At 38.5% G+C, this 17,439-nt stretch overlaps 2 protein-coding genes across 13 annotated transcripts in view; one reads left to right on the forward strand and one right to left on the reverse strand.

The window, feature by feature from the left end:
- Nucleotides 1-1,519: 1,519 nt before the first annotated feature.
- On the reverse strand, nt 1,520-10,794 carry IKBIP (IKBKB interacting protein). 3 transcript variants are annotated; one of them, XM_065671077.1, is made up of 4 exons: nt 10,391-10,794; nt 8,245-8,472; nt 6,586-6,703; nt 1,520-2,572 (listed from the first exon to the last, which is right to left on the reverse strand). In XM_065671077.1, exons 2-4 carry the CDS (start codon nt 8,436-8,438, stop codon nt 1,817-1,819), a joined length of 1,068 nt encoding a protein of 355 aa, XP_065527149.1. In that variant the 5' UTR covers nt 8,439-8,472; nt 10,391-10,794; the 3' UTR covers nt 1,520-1,816. The 3 variants fall into 3 exon arrangements, with proteins under 3 accessions (XP_065527149.1, XP_065527140.1, XP_065527131.1); XM_065671068.1 differs by lacking the exon at nt 1,520-2,572 and adding an exon at nt 4,787-5,684 and having other exon boundaries at nt 10,491-10,794; XM_065671059.1 differs by lacking the exon at nt 1,520-2,572 and adding an exon at nt 4,787-5,684.
- Nucleotides 10,497-17,439, forward strand: part of APAF1 (apoptotic peptidase activating factor 1) — a 32,206-nt gene continuing 25,263 nt past the window's right edge. For 9 of the 10 annotated variants that reach the window (XR_010610791.1, XR_010610793.1, XR_010610792.1 and 6 more), the window contains exons 1-7: nt 10,497-10,916; nt 11,370-11,466; nt 12,764-12,905; nt 13,211-13,400; nt 14,634-14,831; nt 15,792-15,975; nt 17,108-17,220. Coding sequence is in view for 7 of the 10 variants with exons in the window: in XM_065670988.1 (XP_065527060.1) it covers nt 12,768-12,905; nt 13,211-13,400; nt 14,634-14,831; nt 15,792-15,975; nt 17,108-17,220 (823 nt within the window). In the remaining 3 variants the exon portion in view is untranslated. The remainder of the gene's footprint in view (nt 10,917-11,369; nt 11,467-12,763; nt 12,906-13,210; nt 13,401-14,633; nt 14,832-15,791; nt 15,976-17,107; nt 17,221-17,439) is intronic. The other variant, XM_065670994.1, reaches the window with a different exon arrangement.

Here is a 17,439-nt window from a genome sequence, read left to right on the forward strand (position 1 = left end):
CCTGTGTCTGTACGAGGATGTATTACAGATCAAATGTGCTGATACGTGCTGAACTGTTGCATATCACTTTAAAACAGGCTGTAATAACACAAATAGTTGTAATTCATATTTCTACACAGAAATTATGTAGTTCACAGTGAAAACAATAAATGTCCTGCTTTTTTGTAGCAAATACGAGTACCTTGAGTAGCTAAGTTTAGTAGCTACATGGCCTTGTTACAGAATATGATTTCTGTACCTCTGAGTGATGTGGGAGGAGGATCTTGCTAGCAGAAACTTCTCGGCTGAGCTGATGTTCTGATATTTAAAAGTAGGTTTGAATGTGTTTGGATTACTTTGCTCATGCTGTTTTTCAGCACTGATCACCTAATTGCTGGGGTGGTGGTTTTGTTTGTTCCCCTTGTGAGTTGCTGGCAAGGCTGTTATGGGGCAGTTCTATACCTGCATACCAAGTTAAAAGCAAAACATGTCCTGAGTATCACAATAGGTTCAGCTGCGTGGGAGGTAATTTCCATTATTGCCTGAATCTCTTAATCACTTAATAAAATTGCACCCCTAGAAATTAACTGAGTAAGGGGTTGCAGCTTTACTGAACTGATACTCTTCCCCACCACTGAAAATACTAAACCAAGGAGGTAAGGTGAGCAGCCTGCTTTAAATGTAATAGTAAAATACTTAACACTGCCTTACCTTTTCTGCTGTAGAAAGAGCTTTGCCTTTGTCCTTAGACCTGTATAATTACAAAGCTACTCTAAAACTTATTTTTTAGTACAGTTGAGGTCTGTGCTTGAAGGGCAAATGGAGTTTTATAATACCTGTGCAGATCATGGGAAATTACTAATCACCTGCCTTCTAAGAATAGTAGTGAGGAAGAGGAATGGTTGTAGCTTCTGTACAATTAGGAGTCTAGTAGCTGTAAGATGCACAGGTATGGCCAACTGGTGAGAAGTTACAAAAGCTGTACTGTCTGCTTGTGCTTACTGAAATAATTGATAGGGATTTTCTGAATTGCTGTACCTCTCATTCGTTATAATTTTATTCCTGTTCAATCCACCTTTCTCCCTTTGCTAAACTCATTCCCATTATCTCATTAATTCAGTCTACAGCCTACCACATCTTCAGATGTCTCAGATATCTTAAACTCTTGCTCTTCACCACAGGAATACTGCCTGTGGTTCAGATCAGTCTAAGCTGGGACCTAAGTAGCTTCTCTTTGCTAGTTCTGCTATCGTATTTCACAGGCTAAGAAACAGTGAATCATTAACAATTATTAGGATTCCTGAACAGAATCCTTAACAGTGGGGAAAAAGCCACTAGTAGATCTTTCAAAGCATCCTCCCCATAAACCTGCATTTTAAAGGCATACCAGAGCACAACTTTTAAATTGCTGCTGCAGTTTGGTTAACTCCATATGGAAACCACATTTTTATTCCTTCCTTTGGAGCAGGAAGGGAAAGCTGAAGATTTGTTGGTTTGGGGTCCTGCTTTCTTCATGAAAGAAAGCTCTTTAAGAACAAGATTTTATGCTTTTACACTATTTTATTGTACAAAACAAGCATTTTATTAAATGTAGCACCTGACACCCTTCAGAAAGACAAATACATGTACAGAGACATGGTTTTTTGCTCACATTATAGTTTATCCCTTGAAATCAGTATGACTTTGTCCTTTTCTGAGGAAGAGGACAAATTTCTAGTTCAGTTTTAGTGTGCTTCTAAATGAAGCCTTTAAACACTGCCTTCCTTCTGACTACTACACATGATGGAGCTAACACTCCTCAAACTGCTATTCTTCAGGCAGTGGCATTTCAAAGTGATCAATTAATGTCTGAAATCTTGGGTATTTCATCTTTTATAACTTTGATCTCTGTTTGAACTCTTGTTAGATTGGTCAATTTCTCATTCAGTAAAACAATTTCCTTCTCCCGCCTTAACACATCTTCCACTAATTTTCCTATTCTCAGCGTTAGGTCATTTATGAACTGCTCCAAAATGGGAAAATCCTTTTTAAGTTTGTACATCTTGGGTTTTAAATCATTTGCAAAAGTAACTGTCTTCAGAACTTTTGCTCTGTCACCTTCAAGATTCAGAAGTCTATCTGAATGCTTGTTAAAATCGCTCCTTAACTCAGACAGCGCTGTCTGAATTTGCTCAATTTTTCTTGCGTTATTGGATGCCAAGCTTTGCAGTTTTGTACTTCGGTCGATGCTACTGCTAAGCAGGTCCCCTATGTTCTTTACTGTCTTCTTTTCACCTTTTTCTACTTTATCTTCTAGTGTTTGCAAAGATTCTGTCAGTGCAGCAGTATCTGAAACTAGGCCTGAAATGCGCCTTATGTCAGTTTTTACCGCCACAATGGTCAAAGTTAGGTTTTTTGCTACAGAAGCTGCATTCTGTTCAATGCTTGAAATGGCATGAAAAAGGGCTGTTAAATTCTTCTGCAGTTCTTCTTGTTTTTTCATTATGCTGTTAGACCATATTTTCATTGTATAAATATCTTCCTGCAGATGGTTAATGTGAGAAATTATCTGAAGATCTTCCAGGTGTTCCATTAGGTTCCAAGTCTTTTCACACTAAAGGAATACAAACAAAAATATCATACAAGATTTGTAGCTTAACATATATATCAAAATTGAAGCTGTATCTAATACAGTATCTTACTAATCTGATACTGAAACTGAATGCAAACCCTGTCTGTGGGAAAGAAACTTATGCTGCAACACAAAAAATGTTGGTTTTTTTTTTTTTAGTATACATAACAAATGCAGATGTTATTACTTTTTCTATTACAGCAACCATTAGAGGAAGGCACAATACGACTTTCCAGCATGAGCTCTGAGACCACAGATCATCAAATGCAATCTTCTGATTTATGGAAATCTTTTGTATTAAGCCTGTGACAGCTGTGATCTAGAAAGACATACATAGATAGTTTAGAAACATTTCAGAAAGATGACTACTTTAAAATTCTTTTGTCCAAAAATCATGGACCATAATTAATTGATGTGGTTTTATTTTGGTAATCATTATATGTATTTTGAACATGGTCACAGAAGGAAAAGCTGCAGGAATTAGGCATGGTTCTCTTTTGTCTAAAATAAGACACAAAAATACTTCATAGAAAAACCCTCCATAAAAGCTGTGATAATGAGGGGATATTCATAGCTGTATTTTTAGTGGCATTTGCTACTTAACTTGTGATTTTTTTTTAACAATTGGTGCTTGGGTTTCAAATTTGAGAGGAAGAAAGGAAAATATCCGACACGCTCCTGTTCAATCCCCAATAAGTCTGTAGAATTTGTAAAAGAAACAATTTATTCTGAATTAGATTATGCACAAGGACAGGGTGATTAACTGCAATATATTTTATTTGAATATGACTGTAAAGAGATACAAATCTGTACATAAGTAATGTGAAACTGATAGACTTTATAACATTGAGAAGTGCTGGCTTAATAGTCTCTTGAGTGGACAACATTAACTGTAGTGAAGATTTCAGTAAGTTCTAGATAGATGAATGTACACAGCCAGAATAATTTAACTTTAGCCTAATTAAGTCAATTGTTGTGGGTTCATACTGTCTACTAAGCAGTCTACTTTCCTGAGTTCAGCAGTAGGAAATTATCAAGCCAGACAGCTGTAGACACGAGTTTAGGGTGGTCTCAAGATCCAAGTTTCAGTGAATAGCTATCAGGCACATTAGGTAGTATTGCATCCTGTGTAAGTAGATGTAATAGATCTATGGATAAATTAGATACTCCCAGCCCCCAAATACATAACTCCATGGCTTTCATTAACTGCTCCTGCAGCCCTTGGTTCACCAAACTTCGTGAACCAATGTCAGTGACACTGTTGAGGCTTTTTTCCCCTTTGAAATGCAGAGCAATACCAGACATGTCACGTAATGTCTAACAGAGAACATTCTGCAAAAGTTAAAACTTGTTTCTAACAGCACCAGAAAAACCAAACTAACTCACAAATACCAAACAAGCAAAAAAACCCAACAAACTCAGTGACTGATCACACCAAACAACTTTCAAATTCAATGCTGAAGAACCACCCAATGGGAAAATATATAAATAAGAACATGTAGACCAACTTCAGTGGCAGAACAAAACTATGTCTGTGATTTCAGGAAGTGTGAAAAAGATGGAAATGAGGTCTGAGGAGGTTATTCGCACAGGGTGAAAGAAATGAATGATAACACCAGCTGCTATGTAACCCTGTGCTTATAAATACCAGTACAAGTTTCTCCATAAGGGGTACTCGCTTTCTGTCAAGCTGTTGTATCTAAGCTGCAGCTGTTAGAAACGTACTTGGTGCGTTCCTCCACATAATAAAATGTGTGGATCCCAGTAACAACTCTGACATTGAGAAGTCAGAATTGTAAGCACAAAAACATTAGGGCATATAATACATTAAAAGCAAAGTACATGTATATCTGACTAGAAACAGAACTTAATTGTTCATGGTAACATAATAGTCCATGGTAATATAACTGTCCATGGAATATAATACAAAAAGCAGCAATATAAAAAAAAAAGCAGTGAAAACTGAATGTAAATTGTAATCTCATGTCTTCAGTTTTGACTTCTTCCCCCCCATTGTTAAATATTTTGCTTCTAGCTCCTAATAAAAATGAACTTTTAATAAATAAGCTAAAATAATCCTTAAGATGATACTCCTTCCTCCTTGAAAAAAAAAATATTTCTTGCTCTTTAGCCTCTTTATAAAAAGTTTGCCTTCTAATCTAATGCCTATATAAATTAACAACAGTATTTCAGCTATCCTTAACATATGTTGGAGTCACATTATTTATTATAAAGTGCTTTTTCAGCAATGAAAGCCGTAAATCCCAATTCACTTATCTCCATTCAGGTCATTTTCTAAGTTACAGCTTTCCAAAGTTACTTCTTTCGAAGACACTTTCATGTCATGCATGACTTCTTCTAAAGCCAGTATTTCACCCTGCATTTTCAATATGCTGTAATTGTACTGTATGCCTTCAAGAACCTTTTGCATGGCCACGGTATCAGAAATGGATTTCAACATATCCTTTTCCACAGTATACAGCTGTGTTGTCAGCTCCTGTATCTTTTTCTCCATACTTAGCAATTCACTTGATAATCTAAGAATAGAGTGAATAGCATTTTCAATTGCTGGTAAATGGGTCTTGCACTCCTCAATTTTAGGCTCATAGTTTGCAAGTTTCTGATGCAGGTCTCTGCCCTTGGCTGACAGACTATTCTGTTGTTGTTCTAGCTTTTCAACTGCCTCTGCATGAGAGTCCAACTTTTGCTCAACTGTAGAGAATTCATCATCTTCTTGTCTTTTTAGTGTTTTTATATTTCTGGCTGTACTGTCTTCCAAATCTCTTACTCTTTCTGAAAGGGATTTAATTCTTTGGTCAACTTCATTAATTTGGAAAGTAACTCCTGTATGTATGGATTTCACTTCTGATTTTAAGCCACTGGTGTTAGTGTTCATTTCATTCAAGCTTCTTCTCCAGGAATTTGTAACATTTTGGAACTTCTCATTAATGTTCTGCAGCTTCAGAGAGAGAGTCCGCTCATTGTTCTGAATATCATTTATGATGTTATGAAGAGAGGATATTTCCTGCTCAAGCTCAGTCATCACAGAGACAGGCAAGGCAGCTGCTCGTAGGATACTTTCAGAAGACTCAAGCTGCATTTGTAACACAAAACAATGTCCATGTCTACTTCATGAAAGTAAGATAGAAAACCCATCTGCATTTAACAGAGAATAAAGACCCGCAAAAGCCCCATTACTTGTTACAAAGCTCCTATGTGATTTGTTTTCATGCTTCAACTTTAAAATATTGCTGATTAACCTTGCATGAAGAAGTCACAGGGAAGCATATGTTTGTTGTTGAATTTCTATAAAATACACACCATTTTCTTTGTTGTCAATCCCTTATTTTCCATGGTTCTTTATTGTTTTGTAAACTATATCACATTATGTAAATCCCATGCAACATCGTGCAATGTATGTATGTGAAGTATAGTATATAAATAACCAGATCACATCATGTATAAATGACATCACTACAAGCTCAGTACTAAACCAACTTCACTGGCATAAGTCCTGCTGTTTTCCCGTCATCTGCAAAATAATTCAGCAGCCAGCCCAAGTTTTCCACTTGATAATATCATAAGCAGATAAAAAAATAAAATAGAAATGCAAATTATTTCTATCACTTCACTATGCCTTCATGTTATTATGAAGGTCTACTACATAAAAATTCCTATATATTTTCTTCAAAACTATGTATCTTAAAATTATACACAGAACGGTACTGGTAGAATGAAGTATGTGCATAAATCAAGTTTTTGAAAATAGTGTCTAAAAAATAATACTGAGATACAACCATTATTTTCACATACTTGAACAATTGTATGGATTGACACAGTCACATGAAATACTCTCCAAGGCCTATTCACAGGTAAGTAGAATACATTATGAAAATTTATTTAAAGACAATCAATTAAGTTTACCTAAATGACAAAAAAGTAAAACAATCGCATATAATCACCAGAGGTTATCCAATTAAGATGTTAATGCTTACCTTTTCAGAAATTAAGTTAACTTTATTTTCCATATCCAGGAATTTTTCAGCTTCTTGCTGTAAGAAGGTATACTTTTTTTCCATACCAGCAAATTGACCTGACTGCTGAAACAGGAACCTGCAAAGTGCAAGTAAATAAATAGTAAACAGAATTACAGAAGTAGCATATATTACATGTTCTAGGACCTGATTCACAGCAATCTGTTATTGCAGGGATTTGTGTTCACAGAATTTGCTAGATCAATACATGAGAGAAAAAAAAAAACTAGGATTTAATGAAGTTGATCTCTCTTCATACTGAAGTTATATATATATATATATATATATATATATATATATATGTACACACACACCCCCCTATAGAGGTAGAAAAATAGGGCAACAGCCATAGATGTGCTTTGTTCTTATACTGTATGCCATTCAAACAGGAAAAATGTCCAGTAAGACTGCTGACATAGGGAGGGCGTTACATGCTCAAAATGCATCATCTTACAATACATGTTATTGATAAAGTACTATTTAACCTAATCTAACATGGATATAAAATGCAAGAAGTTAATTTGGACTTTCTTGGAAAGCATCGTAAAATCATGCACAGAAGCCTCTGGATTTAGAAAGGCCGGTTAAACTGCAACCATCCAAGACCATAAGGTGCACTGCAGCAAAGCTTGTATAGCTACTGTTATGATGATGCTAGCTTTGAAGACAGCAAAGACCTCAATCCTGTACTTTATATACATTCTAGATACAGCTTAGAAAGTTCCTGAATTCACAGTAAATGAAAGTACTTTGTCCAGTTAAAAAAGAAGCGAGACAAACAAGCTAAAACCCTGGATTTTGCTAGAGGGTTGTCAATCCCAAAACAAGGTTTATTGTAGACTATGGAGGGGTCATCACAGTCATAACAATTTCCCCTAGAACAATAGAGTTTATTTAAAATACTTGTGCTTTCCTAAGTTGATATTTATTAGTATACTGAATAGCAATCAGAAGTTTCAAAAGATCTAAAATATTCTATACAGATTAAGTTAGTAAAAACTAAAATGCTAGTTAGATGCACGCAAACCAGATATAAGCAGAAAATAAGAACAAATTTTAGATGTCAATCTGAAAATTAAGATAAAGTATAATAATTGGGACTAATTTCTTGTCCTAGAGTTCTGAGAATTTAATCATTTCTGTATGAAGCTTAGTTTCTGATGGAACTAAGGTACTGATGCTGCTAAGATCTTCTAAAACCTCCTTTACAAAGAGATTTGACCTTTAATTGAAGACTCCACCTGATGAACAATTTACCATCCTGCTGAGCAAATTATTTACATAAAACCCTACTTCACTTCTACTGTTGAATTATTTATTACCTGCCAGATGAGCCTTGTTGTACTTATTGTCAGATTAAGTTGCTCTTCACAGTTAGATGTAGTCTCCAAAGCAGGTATTTAGAATTCATGAGCAAGGCAACTTTTAAACTATCAACATGATGGAACAGATCGAGCTTTTATACTTTCTTACTGTACACTGATACTTCCACACTTGAGAGTACTGCCATTCCTTAGTTGATCTTTCTAACTTTAAGAAATGTAACTAATCATATTGTCCATGGTTTAGCAGCATGAATACAAAAGAAAACATTAAAATCCAGTTTAGAACGTTACCTACCAGGCCAGCACCAGGCAGACAGCAAGGGAAACCATGCTCAAGCTTGTCTGTGAGTCCATCCAAAAGGAGCTCCGATTATTGCTGGTCCTGGGACTTACCAGCTTCCCACAGTTACTTTGCATCTCAACTTTTTGTGACCCTTCATTCTTCTTGGATGAAGAAATACTTTTATTCCTCTGCTTAACTTCAGACATTTTGTGTTTTAAAACAAGCAGAAGCAAAAGAGTTCTAGGGGAAAAACAAAACCAAAGAGGACTACTTACTTCTAAATATCCTCAAATATAATGTTTTGCCCTTTATTTACACCCAAAAAGTGTTTCCTGCAGTGTTTACTATGTTTTCATAGAATCATAGAATGGTTAGGGTTGGAAAGGACCTCAAGATCATCTAGTTCCAACCCCCTGCCATGGACAGGGACACCTCTCACTAAACCATCCCACCCAAGGCTTCATCCAACCTGGCCTTGAACACCACCAGGGATGGAGCACTCACAACCTCCCTGGGCAACCGATTACAGTGTCTCACCACCCTAACAGGAAAGAATTTCCTCCTTATATCCAGTTTTCTAGTTATATCAACTTTTGTGAAGTGTCATAATACTTTCATAAGACACTGTGGAAATGTTTTCTATACTACAGAGCACCACTTTCATATTTTCTCAAACTGAGCTGACTTCTCAAACTAGCTATTTTTACCTTTCCAGAAATATCATCTGTTGTACAGTAAGCCATCTTCAAGATAAATTTAAAAATCACAAGGATTGAAAGCATATTTCTTTTTATAGTTGATTACTGTCACAATTTCATCACTATTTCATCAGCAATTTCACTATCCTGTTTTACTTGTAGATTTTCTTAAATTATTACCTACTCCACTTTAAATGGGAAAACAAACTTTCTCATTTTAAAAAATGGGATTGCAAATCAAACTTTAACTTAGAAATCTGTTGTAATGATTTCATGTCATCCATAAAGCCACAGACTTCAGTTAATAGAAAAATACAGAAGATGAATTAAACACTGCATCTAGGTAAAAGGAAAGCCATAATTTCATCTTTGAAGGTCTGAACGGAATTCAAGCAATGTGAATCTCCAGTTTCAAAGAATACACAACCTCATGTTCTAATCAACCAAGTTGAAGGAGACAGTGGAATTTTTAAGTCTAATTGTTCCACCGTGCTGCTCAAAATAGACCAGAGCCTTGGCAGATTCGGTTTAGCACAATTTAGAATCATAGAATAGTTAGGGTTGGAAAGGACCTCAAGATCATCCAGTTCCAACCCCCCTGCCATGGGCAGGGACACCTCACACTAAACCATCCCACACAAGGCTTCATCCAACCTGGCCTTGAACACCGCCAGGGATGGAGCACTCACAACCTCCCTGGGCAACCCATACCAGTGCTTCACCACCCTAACAGGAAAGAATTTCCTCCTTATATCCAATCTAAACTTCCCCTGTTAAAGTTTTAACCCGTTACCCCTTATCCTGTCACTGCAGTCCCTGATGAAGAGTCCCTCCCCAGCATCCCTATAGGCCCCCTTCGAAAACGTTGTGCTTCTTTCTGCCACCATTTTGTCACTTGTCAAAATACGACTATTTAAACATTAGAGATGCTTACATAATCACACACAGGCGTAAAAGGCATTGTTTAAAATACAGTCTGTCACAGGGCACGAAGCTTAGACTGTTTGCAAGTCACAGCACTAGGAAGTGTGCTCTGAGCTTGAACTGTAGAAAATAAACCACCTCTGGCTCCCTCCATTCCCCCCCCCCCCCCCAAAAAAAAACAAAACAAACAAAAATATTGTTTTATAACATTTAAAACACCTTTGGGATTGACAGCACGGATTACGGTGTTAAAACTTAAAAGAGATCCGAAGGGTAGGTAGGGAAATAGTTTAATACAGGAGCAACAAACCAGGCTTAAAAAGAGAGCTTCAGAGCGCAGCCCCGTGCAGTGGGGACGGACGAGCTCCCCACAGACGCTCCCGAGGCTCCCCTACTCTTCCTGCCCTGCGTGCGCCTGGCCCAGGGCACCGAAAGAGGCCGACTGCCGCTTTCCCTCCCCGCCAAGCTTCCAGGAAGCTCCCCCAGCCCAGGAGCAGGCCTGCAGACCACCAGCCACCATCCAGCCCCGGTACTACCATTCTTGCCACGGCGCCACCGCCTTGCAGCGTTTCGAGCTGCCGCTCCCCGTCCCTCAGCAGCCGGGCACCCCGGCCCAGCCACGGACACTCTCCGTACCCTGGAGGCTTCCTCCGGCCCCACGTGGAGCGCGGAGGGGTCGGGGAGCCGCTCGGCCCTGCCGTGACCCAGTTCGCGCGCCCCGCGGCTACACCTCCGTCCCGGGCCAGCGCCGGGTGCTTCACCCGTCACAGCCGCCAGCAGCGCCTGCCAGCTGCCCCCGCCACGTCAGGCGCGCTCCCGCGGCCGGCCGAAGCAGACGAGGCTCTGCGCCGGCGCGCCGCGCTTTGCTCCGCACGGGGCGGTGGCGGCCGCGCTCCCGGCGGCCGGCGCAGAGAGGAGTGGGCCGAGTCGGCCCTTATCCCACCCCCGGCCCGGAAGGAGGAAGTGGTCGGGGCGCGCTGATTTCTCGCTGTGGGGCGGTGGCTTCTTAGGCTGAGGCCGCCGCCGTCAGCGGCTGCTGCTGCTGGCCGCGCTGCCAGCCAGGTGAGTCGGTGGGGAAGGAAGCGGACGGGCAGGGCAGGCAGGGCGCGACGGTTTCACCACGGTGCCCTGAGGCGGACTCCGTCCCGCGGCCCCGAGCTGTGTGCCTTAGAGAGGGCTTGTTTCCCTGGCCCGGGGGCAGGTTGTGGTAGCGGCCGGGCAGAGCTCCCCGCCCCGGCGGGGCGTTGGTTTGGGCGCTCCGGTTTCTGTTTCGTTCTCCCTGCGGCTGGTAATGGCGAGGCGTGTCTGGGTCTGAGGTAAGCCTTTGTTTTCTGTTCGCGAGGTGCTTTCGTTTTGTATTTGCCTCACTGGTGGCTTAATCATAATTTAGTTAGTTATTCTTAACCTGGACGTTTTTTCGACTGGGGGGCGTTCCGGTCCCCGCTCCTGAGCGGCGCGGTGGGGTCAGAGGAGGGTATAAGACTTTCCTAGTCACATCATTTTCGGTGAAAATAGATTATTCTGTGAGTACGGCGAAAGAGGCGCTCCTGCGTGGGCTGCTCCAAAGGCAGCTGTTCTGCATACCCGGCTCCTGAAGGAAGGAGTGAAGCAGGTGAGCGCTTCTGCAGGCAGCTTTGTAGTTGCTCCTTGGAGAAGTTTGCAATTGACTGTGGAGCCTTTCGTCATTGTACGGGATTGTGTGATAGGGGAGATCATTTGGGACTCACAGCTGATCACTTCTGGAAAACCTTTGTGTAGTAGGCAGTAGTTTTCTCCTCTTGTCTTCAGGCACTTTTGTTTTTTAATGACAGAGAGGAAGAATGCAAGTTTATAGTTATACATCAAATGCTGACAAGAAAGGTATAGGTCAGTCACTGGCAGTGTGGAGTGCTCCATCTTCCATCATGTGTCAAGATGTGAGTGTACCTGTATGAAGTCCTGAACTTTGAGACAACATCAAGTTTATCTCATGGGATTTGGTATACTGAAATTTTATTTTCTGTTGTAGCTCTGCCCAGTGATGTCAGCTATGACACCAGTCATCTTTCTCATCCTGTTGTCCCACTCACATGATCCAAGGACTTAAAAAATTTGAGTGATGTAGTGGGTGGGGAGAAAATTTTTTTCATGGAGACATTTAGGAAGTTCCTAGAATACTCGACTGCACAGGCTGTGATTCTTTAGTTCTGCAAGTGTTCATAAACGTAAATTCATAGAAATGCGGAAAGTGACTCAGATTTTCTTGTTTTTTTCAGGATTAGTAGTACATATCTGCTTTTTTAATGAAAACTTCCATTCATGTACTGAGCACAAAAGTTTTACTATGAGTGTAATAATTGTTAAAGATTGAAATGCTTTTTATACCCAATTTATATGCCTCCAAGTGGGGCAATCAGAGAAATATTGTAGCCAGATTAATTACAGCAACACTCAGCTGTATAGCTTTATTAAACATGATAGCATATGGTGTCTAAATAGTGTTTTAAGAATACTGTTAATATCCACAGTAGCTTGTGAACTCTTACAACTTAACTTTTAATACACCTTTTTTATTCTGTTGAAAAAGAGTATTAGATTTCCCCAGTGTTTTCGCAATGCTGCTGTACTGTTTAGCTGAGCTAGACTACTGAGTTATAAACAGTATGATTAAACTCATATAACAGGTAAGCAAGTCTCTTTATCAAGGCAGAAGGTAAAAAAAAAGCAACTAAATTTTTTAGCTTTCTGCAGTTTGTAATATGAGCTTGCCTGAAGATTCACTCTGTCTTCCACTAATGCAGATGCTGTGCTACTTTTTCTGATTTCAAAACAAGAATTCATAAGCTGTTTTAAAACTTTTTTCAATGTACTTGTAAGTTATGTTCTGGTTCCAACTTGACATCCCCCCCGTTCTCTTTTTCACAATGAAGAAATATGGATGTCAAGAGTAGAAATTATTTACTTATGAATCGCCAAGCATTGGAAAAAGACATCAAGACTTCCTATATCATGGATCGTATGATTTCTGATGAAGTGCTAACATTACAGGAGGAGGAGAGAGTAAAACAACAGGTAGAACTGTTTCTCACTGTTTTTTGTCTTCCTAGTCTACTGACGTGTTATATCATTGTTTTAAAAATAGTAATTTCTGGCTGTCTCATTTCTGGATTCAGGAAATTCTTAAACATATGCTTAGCATGCACTTTTTATTGCACTTCATAGTATTGAGTTAAGGGCTTGGTCAAGTTGAAGGCTGTTTCTGGAACTGTAAACAGTCTATAATTGACAGAGTGATAGACAAGTTCTGAGGTCTCTTAGTTCTATATAACATCTCTTAATGTTCTGTTTGGTTTTTTTGGGTGATTTTTATTCCCTAGAATACACAGAAGGAGCGAGCAGCAATGCTAATAAACATTATTCTTACAAAAGATAATAATTCATATAGATCATTCTATAATGCACTACTTCATGAAGGATACAGTGATCTTGCTGCACTTCTTCAGGACGGCATCCCTGCCATCTCCTCTGGTAACAGAAAGAGTTCGATGGATGGAATGACTTCACACGGTCAGTGTAACTACGGCAATCCCTGTGTATGAAAGTAAAAACAAGTTGCCTGTTTTATTCCTTCCTAAGTGACTGTCTGTGATACCTGTTCCAATGGAAAAGGAGCAGTTGTGTTCACTTGTTCTGGTATTGTAGTAGTTGTAGTGGTAGTAGTATTTTCTGTATTTCATATATTTAATATGCAGGCAAGTTAATAAAATGTACGTATAATTAATGTGTATTTTAAAAGAGGGAAACCTGAAGCTCTCGCAGTTTTCTCTAAATTGTAACATTTTTGTTGTATGTGAAAGATTTACTGGATATATTAAAGTTGAATTTAACATAAAAAGTAGTAGCCTTCAAAATTTTGATGCTTATTTATAGTGACTTATCTTGAAGAGTAGTCTGTAGTCTCTCAGCCTACATTCCAGTAGCTGATCTAGTTATTAGGTTGTTAATTCTGTCCACCAGATGTTTTAGTTACCTTACGTAAATTCCCAACTTTTACCTGTTTTGTCATCTGTATCATCTTTGACATGAAATAAATTGGTAGTTTCTAGTGGGAAGAGCTGTCTAACTGCGTATGAGTAACTGCCATATTTACTGACATGCTACATTTTAAGAAGTGTCATAGGCATGTGGAATTTTGATTACTCAAGTAAGAATTATGAGAGTTTATCAGTATAATACGGCACTGCATATGGCCACTTTGTGATAAAGTGCACATTTTCTTTCCTGCTATGCTTTACCTGCTCCATTGCAAGTCATGCTATCTTAGCTTAAATGGAAGGAAGTCTTGCAAAAACCACAATGCTGTGCTGTTGTTAATTACTAAGTAAAAGCCTTACAAAGCGTGCTTTCTTTTCTGCTGCATCCATGCATCAGTAACTTCTGGCTGAGAAAGCAACTTGATTATTGGGTATAGCAGAGCTCTTGTATTTACCACAGTTTCTACTGGAGCTGTTAATTATCTTTTCACTTCTAGGGATTGACGTAACTAGCTTGCCTTGCATGTAGTTAATAATTGCAGCACTATTGTAAGTGGGAGGTTAGTTGCCTGTTAAATGATTTATTTCTAAAAAGCAGTATTTTTTCAGTATTTGGTGCTGTGAGTCAAGTAGTTTTTAGAACATTTGTATGGGACATGAGGTGGGGGTAGAGTTGTTGGGGTGGGAACTTGTTTGTTTTGGTTTGAAGAGGCATCACATTTTGAAGTTACTTCTTATTTTCATGTTTCTCATTTTCTGACTTCAGTTAAGACAGTTCTCTGCGAAGGAGGTGTACCACAGAGACCTGTTGTGTTTGTCACTCGGCCAGAGCTGGTAGATGCTATTAAACAGAAGCTGTGCTGCTTGGGAAGTGACCCAGGCTGGGTCACAGTTTATGGAATGGCAGGTTGTGGGAAGACTGTCTTAACAGCAGAAGCTTTAAGGGATCATCATCTCTTGGAAGGTACTTCTAGAAAAACATGTATATTTTTTATAAAAATGACTACAGGTGTATGTGTCTTGGACATACTTGGTGAAGTATGATATGTAATCTGGAAAGTAATTTAGGAATTAGGTTTCTAAATTCCTTAGGTATTTCCAAAACGTTTCCTTGCAACTTACAGCTTTCATAACCATTCAGTGCTCTAGGTCGCTAAGTCTTTTATTAATGTATGAGAAAAGATTCCGAATAGCTCTTTATTTTGGAATCTGCTCTGGCTTATGAGAGTAGAAGCATCATATCTAATTTTGGGCATTGCTCATTAAGTCCTTAGACTGTTCTCCTTGTCACATGAGTTTAAAAAATCTTACTCTTACTTTTGCATATATTTTTATAATGGCAAGCATTTGTGGATTGATTACACTAGTATCACTTTAGCTTAAAGCAGATCAGAGTGAAACCATTTAATGATTATTCTCCCCCCACCATAGGACACTGAGGAGAAACAGGGACTTGGGCATTACAAAACTTGATCTAGGGAAAGAGACTACAGCATCCTCTGCTACAGCTGACTCTTCTAGATGCCTTCTTATTCACTGTTCTGGGATAATATTCACATACCAAACTCTGAACTCCTGCAGTAGTAGAGAGTTTTAAAAGTAAACCTTAAGTCCGACTACTAGGAAGGTGGATGCCGCAGGGATTGGAAAGGGATAGACAGGAAGGCATATAGAGAGGAGGAGTGACAGCATCGGTGATGGTGTGAATTCTGTGGGAACTTGCTCTATAGAACCTAATCTTTAAAAAACAGTGGTCTTGTAGAACCATCCTTCTGTGTTAATGGTAAAGTTGTAAGGCTGGTTTCCAACAGGCTATACACTTTTATATTTTAATTGAAATTGAATTATTGATTGCTGTATTAAATGCTATTAAATATTTCTGATATTAAGTATATAGCGTGATTAATATTGCTTTTCTTGTTAGGTTATTTTCCAGGAGGAGTTCACTGGGTTTCTGTTGGAAAACAGGACAAAGCAGGACTCCTAATAAAACTCCAGAATCTCTGCAGTAGATTAGAACATGACTCCACTCTTTCACAAAGACCACCACTTAACATTGAGGAGGCTAAAGATCGTCTTCGTTTGCTGATGCTACGCAAATATCACAGGTGATGTCAGTAGAATAAAACACTGGTTTTTTAACTGATAAAACTTCACAGATTATCTTTGGTATAATCATCTAAAGTGTCTGTGTTGTGCTTAGAAGTCTCTCGGGTGTGTATTTTTGTTTTTAATACCAACTTCCTAACTCTTTCTGCTTCCCCTTTTCCTGTTTTAGTGTAAATAATCAGGAAGCGTTATTCAGGGTGAAGCTATAAGTAGTTCTAGAAATTTAATTCTTGAATAGGCATTCCTGTCAAAATTTTCAAAATTACTGACTTACGTCTGATAAAAGAATAGCTAAGTTTAGGTAAGTGTACAAAAATTGAAAGGTAAATAGATGCTAGTGGTAGATGTGTAATACAGTACTGTATTTGTGTACCACAAATTGAGTCAGTTGTGGCTATGGCAGTCTTCTGTAAACCCTCTGATTTATCAAAAATTGTTAATAGAGAAACTGTATAAAAATGAGATATGGGTATCCAAGACATACGCAACTTTGAAAATGTGACATAATGTGTGTCGTTTATAAAGAATTAAATCCTAATTTATAATCATTGATGTCATAGATATCATTTAGCTGAAGAAAAATGTCTTGGCATGCTTCAGTGACAATTGGACAATTTAACTAGAGACTGGTGTATCTTGAAAATTTCATTCCTTGAGACCAAAAAAGGGCAGTACATGTAAACAAGTTGTAAGATTTGGTCTCAATAACTTTTCTTTCCTCCACAAAATGCACAGAATGCAAATAACTGCTATTTTGTTTCATAAATCTACTTGCTAGCCAGTCCTTTTGACTTCTTACTCCCTTGGAACATTTTAAAACCAGTTTTGAGTAACTTCTCTATTAAATACAGGCAGGTACATTATTCTGTTGAGATTCTCTATAGTATAGAAATGTGACTAGCCATAGGATCTAAATAGGTAGTAACTATAAAATGTTGCTTATGTAAAAAGAACCTCAGCATCCAAGACAATTCTCTCATAAGAAGAATAAAATAATTTACTTATTTATATAAAAAATTTATGCAGTGATGCATTGTAAATTCTAAATATTTTCTTTCATTATTAAGATGTAATACTGTATTGTAGCACTAACAGCTGATCTGAAATCTGCAATATTTCTTCTTGCATTAGATCTCTTTTGATCCTGGATGACGTTTGGGATTCCTGGGTATTAAAAGCATTTGATAATCAATGTCAGGTTCTTATCACCAGCAGGGACAGGAGCGTGACAGACGCAGTGGCAGGTAAGGGACAGCTTTCTGTCCTGCACCACGGGTTTTGTGTATATGCATGCAATTTGTTCTTGTGATTTTTTTCTATATATTTTTTTTTTTTAAGAATCTGACAGAATCTGTGTCTGTCAACTTGTGCACAAGTTTTAAAATTCTGCCTGTAAGACTTTATGCTCTTTGTGAAGAAAATGTTATATGTTACCTGGAAAGTTGTATGTCCACACTGAAGAG

This window comes from Lathamus discolor, chromosome 1, assembly GCF_037157495.1.
Source record: "Lathamus discolor isolate bLatDis1 chromosome 1, bLatDis1.hap1, whole genome shotgun sequence".
Lineage (NCBI taxonomy): Eukaryota > Metazoa > Chordata > Aves > Psittaciformes > Psittacidae > Lathamus > Lathamus discolor.